A 5,416-nucleotide genomic window follows, 5' to 3' on the forward strand; every position below is an offset into this window, starting at 1 on the left:
ACAAATTTGCCATCACTGCTGTTGATTGTGTAGCACTTATAGGTATACAGCTGGAAGGGATTTACTGATTGCAGCATGATTGCATTGAAATGGCACTGATTTCTACTGATTGTGATGTTTCAGTATATGTTCTCTGGTTGCTCATTATAACTATACTAGACACATCAATCATTTAAATAATGCTATTTATTTATTAATTAAAGTTAGCCAAAATATTTAACAATGTGTGTCATTTTCCATGTACATTTCAATACACCCTTAAAAATAGCCCTTCAGCTATTTTTACTAAATGAGAGAACATAATAGTTTAAACCTGGTGCTATCCAACACCTCCTGGTAGGTAATGAGTTAATTATGCTTTGTTATTACATTTCCCTGCTATTTGCAGACATATGGGGAAATTTGTTATTGTGTTTCAGTACAGCAGCATCTGTTTGTGCTCCAACATTTTGCAAAGTTGTGTGTACAGAATTTAATGTGAATAAAACAGGGCATTTGATATCTAATCAGAGCTGTGCTTTCAGTGCCAAGGTAATGTGTTTGGAATGCTCTGTTGCTATGAAGCCAAGGATGTCCCTTGGCAGTGGTCACTAAGTGCTAGAAAGCTGTGTTTCCCCCCCCCCCAAGTCTCCTATGACAGAAAAATGCTTATTAAATAATGAACATGCTTTCAAGTTCAGGTGGAAAAATGGAGGGGGTGAATATGATCTGTAATGATGATAATGTCTATCTAAGCTAGCAGAGCTCTTCACGCTTGGCAGAATTGAAGTCTGAACAATGCTTCCCCAGGGTAACTTGGAGACAGCATTTTGCTTGCGATATGCAAACATTTTAAGTGAACGGTGAAAGGGAAAAAAAACATAAGCGGAGAGAGGAGATGGTCGGAAGCAACATCATCAGTAAGTATGGAATATACAAGCTAGGGGGATGGGCTGTACAGCCTGTAGACACAGCCAGCATCTGGGCTGTCTGTGCCCTCATCCGTCAGCTTGTGTTTCTCTGTGTGCTGCTGGCAACCAATCACATTACACAGGTAACCAGAGGCTGGTCTGGCAAAAGCTGATCAAATCCTCCCGTCTGTTCCATGCAAGAAACCATCATCATCATCAGACCGGGAAGATTGAGCACGCAGCAAGCAAACCTGTTTCTATCCTCTCGACCTGGTTAACTTGGGAAGATGCAAAACTCATCCTTAAGCAAGGCAAGAAAGCAATGAAGAAGGGACAGAAAGCAATATCTTAACATTCTTGCTGATTAACAAACCTTTGTGTCAAATGGCCAGTTCATTCAAGTAAGATATAATTATAGATTTGTGTACTTTTGATGTATGTGTTTTGTGTGTTGTTGCACTTGTATAATATCTACATTTATATATATATATATATATATATATATATATATATATATATATATATATATATATATATATACACATATATGCTTTTTTTCAATTAAAAACATTTTCTCTTTTTTTATACTAAGTTTAAATTATTGTGTTTGATTTCTGGTTTATTTACAAGATATCTAAGCTATAAAAAGCAATGTCTGATGTCACTGGGATGGGAATATACACGTTAGAGTTGAATGCGTGCATTAAATTCCCTATGTCTGTTTTCCAGTAACCTGCTGTGAATGCCAATCAAGCAGGAATAATTCTTCTAGATTACAGTTGGGCTGCCGATGACCCCTGTAATATTTCAACCACTCTAATACATGAATATTGTGTGGCAACAAGTGCTGGAAGGAGGCTGAGAGGAAGTCATTATGTCTCTCTATTGTCATTACTTGTCAACAAAACTTACAATTAACCAAACAAACTGGAAAGATACAGCATATGCATTGCTGTTGTTAATAAGCATCTTTGGTGGTGCTTCTGGGACATGTCCTCCAGTTTGCATATGTGCCAGTGACATAGTGAGCTGCACTAACAAGAACTTATCTGTGGTGCCCAGGACACATTTCAAATTTATCCGAAAACTGGATTTAAGCTACAATAAAATTGGATTTTTGGACCCAGACTGGTTTCCATTTTTGCTTGAGAAATTGGACACTTTAATATTAAACCATAACACTGTTAGCAGTATCTCTACTGGAAGCTTCTCCACCATTCCAAATGTAAGGTACCTTGATTTATCATCAAACAATCTGAGGACACTTAGCAACCCTGTTTTTCAAGAACTAAAATTGCTGGAAGTTCTTTTGCTTTACAACAATCAGCTCACGCATATTGATTCTGGTGCCTTTGGGGGACTATACAAACTGCAGAAATTATATTTAAGCGGCAATGTTATGACACAGTTCCCAGTGGATTTATTTGTTGGGAGGAGCAAGCTTACAGAACTGGTATTGTTGGACATGTCTTACAATAAAATGCAAGTTGTACCTGTCCAGCAAATTAGCTTAATTCCTGCCAGGCAACTAAGTGGAATATACATTCATGAAAACACTTTTGTCTGTGACTGTGCTTTAAATTCAATGCTGAATTATTGGTATCATAGACACTTCAGCCCTGTAGTGGATTTTAAAAATGATTATAGTTGTATGTTGCCATCCGATCCCAAGACCAAATTGCTGCTTATCCAAGATAGCTTTCTAAATTGCTCCGAGAACACTGTGAATGAATCTTTCCATGCTTTTGGCTTTTTATATGAGGCTCAGGTTGGAGAAAGGCTGGTTGTGCATTGTGACAGCAAAATAATTGATTCTGGCACTCAGTTCATCTGGGTGAGTCCTGACAATAGAACATTCGAACCAGATATCAAAAATGATCATTTTCATGTGTTTTACAATGGAAGTTTAGAAATTGAAGATGCACAAATAGGGGATTCTGGTGTTTACTCATGCATTGCAATAAACAAGAAAAGACTGCTTAATGAAACCATAGACATTAGAATTAATGTGAGCAATTTCACAACAAGTAAATCTCAGTCTCATGAAGCATTAAACACAGCTTTTACTACGCTTGCTGCTTGTGTGGTCAGCATAGTTCTGGTGCTTCTGTACCTTTATCTCACACCCTGTAGGTGTTGGTGTAAATCTAAAAAGAAGAAAAGGAAACCCAATCAAAGCAGTGCTCATTCCTCAATCTTAAGCACCACGCCATCGCATGATCTGCCAAATGAACGCAAGTCCAGTACTGGCAAGCGGGTTGTGTTTTTAGAGCCAGTCAAAGAGATAGAACAAGGACAGAATGGAAAAGTAAGGCTAATCCAAACAGAAAATCTCACTGCAGAAAGCATCTTAAAGACCACACGCTCAAAATCAGACTCTGATTCTATCAGTTCGGTTTTCTCTGATGCTCCTTTCATTGCATCTGTGTAACAATCTGCCTGCTTTTGCTCATTAAACTTGCAGGAGGGATGGGCTCTTTGCATTCTAAAGGCAACAGTACCCAATCTCTGAAAGTAAACATAATCAAATGTATTCATTGGGTGGGTTACCATAAGAAATGAAAGAGGAAATGAATGTAATATAATTAAACAAGCACATAGATACTATATGGTTAATTCAGGAATTACCTTTACAGTAGCAATTTGTATTCTCTGGCCATCTCTGATTCTTCAACACCGTACAAAGCCTTCCGTTGTAGGGAGGCCAGTTCTTACTCTCTAACTCTGGGAATTATTGTCATAGTACCTACCTAAAACCTACCTAAAAATTGAGCAGCACTTCTCTATAGGACATGGTACTGTCTTTAATATAATTTATATAACCCTTAACCTTATGTATAAAAATGTTATAGATGTCACATACGGATGACTAGGCATACCTTAATATAACTAATGATCACTTTGGGAATTTAATGTATTTCATTACAATGAGACACATTGTAGACCAATGTATTGTATTCGCTGGCTGTGAAGAGATTAGACTTACATTATTAGCTGTGTCCTACAAGAAATCTAAAAAACCTGTTATGACTCAGTGTTCTAATGGTTGAAGGCTATGGGTATTACTTTTCCTATCATCTATGTTAGCAGCTATATAGAAGAGGTTTTTTTTAAATGACATAGCTCTGCCTTAACTATCTAATTTGTGTCTAGCTCAAGTGGTGGGTTTATTTTCTTAATTAATAATAACAATTATCTTTTTTGGTCTGCACAGGTTAAAAAATCATTTGCTGTGCAAGTGGTTATACCAAATGTCCAATTATTAGCAGTGGCATAGATTTTCTAAATAAAAGGTGTCCTGCTAGTTGGTATTACTTACTTAGATAGAAGCATGGAATCAGTATTGAAGCCAATGGTTCATTTTTAACCACAAAAAGGTTCATGCAGATATTTAGGTCACTGTCAAACAGGGCTGCCACCTTTCCTGTAACTGAGGTTTGCCCAATCTGTCTCTTGCTTTGTAGTACCAATAATGCTCTAGAGCAAGAAAATTAAAATATGGTTGTTTTGTTATGGGGTGACTTGCACTGATCTAAGTAAAAGAAGCCAACATTGTCATGATTGTGTTTATTATGGATTTGACTGTAAGTCCTTCAGGCAGGAAAAGGATTTGTTTTAACTGCGAAAACCCATTTTAATCACATACAAACATTCAGAATACAATGCATAGTTTAGTCAGATGTGTTGAAAGGAATTTCACCTGTCGTTATTATATATTCCTATTTATGAACTGTTGAATATATTTGCATTTATTCCTGAGAGATGCTATGCGTATGGCAGTACACATAAAAATATTGTAATGTGATCAATTTGAATGTTTTGCTCATGAAATCCTGGACAAAGGTGTTCTGATGCTAAAAACAGGATATTCTCTATCATAATTTATCTTATCTATATATATTAGTATTAGCAATTCATCAGTCAGATGTAGTTTACATTCATTTCAAATACATTTATATTTTAATATTTTCACTTTTATGAATATTTTATTATTTTTTTTCTATTCTTATGAAAAAGTAATGTATTGTAAGCAACATAATGAAATATGGATAGCAAAAAAAAGTATCAGTAATGTTAAAGTAGAATACAAGACATGGCATTAGATTGTTCAGTAGGAAATATGTTAGCAAATAAAAGTAAACTGTTAAACTATTGTATTTGCACTTATGGTTATCGTTTGTTGGTGTTATTGTCAAGTTGAAATCAAAAGATTTTCATAATATATTTACATTTTTCCATACTTTAATTTGAGCTAGAATGTAATAGCAAGATCAATCATGTTATATTTATATGTTGCTCATGAGTAGGCACTCTCTCTTCTTAATCTTCAATTCAATAGTCAGTAAAGGATATATAATTTTGCCTTAACCAAATAGTCCTTTAATGCGTGTTTGTCTTAGGGAAGCTTTAAAATTTCCCTAGAGAGCAACAGCACTCCTATTGATATCCTTTTTGTTAATAATATCTTGGCAGAGGCAAGTAACTATGCACTTATACGTAGAGGCAGAGATGGGAGTATTACAAAC

At 35.7% G+C, this 5,416-nt stretch overlaps 1 protein-coding gene across 1 annotated transcript; it reads left to right on the forward strand.

Annotated features, from left to right (window-relative positions):
• The first annotated feature begins 762 nt into the window (after positions 1-762).
• amigo2.L (adhesion molecule with Ig-like domain 2 L homeolog) lies at positions 763-5,043 on the forward strand. Its single transcript, XM_018252512.2, has 2 exons — positions 763-1,291; positions 1,620-5,043. The coding sequence occupies exon 2, from the start codon at positions 1,765-1,767 to the stop codon at positions 3,319-3,321; it is 1,557 nt and encodes a 518-aa protein (XP_018108001.1). The 5' UTR covers positions 763-1,291; positions 1,620-1,764; the 3' UTR covers positions 3,322-5,043.
• The last annotated feature ends 373 nt before the right edge of the window (positions 5,044-5,416 follow it).

The sequence above is a fragment of the Xenopus laevis genome, chromosome 3L (assembly GCF_017654675.1).
Source record: "Xenopus laevis strain J_2021 chromosome 3L, Xenopus_laevis_v10.1, whole genome shotgun sequence".
In the NCBI taxonomy this organism is placed as follows: domain Eukaryota; kingdom Metazoa; phylum Chordata; class Amphibia; order Anura; family Pipidae; genus Xenopus; species Xenopus laevis.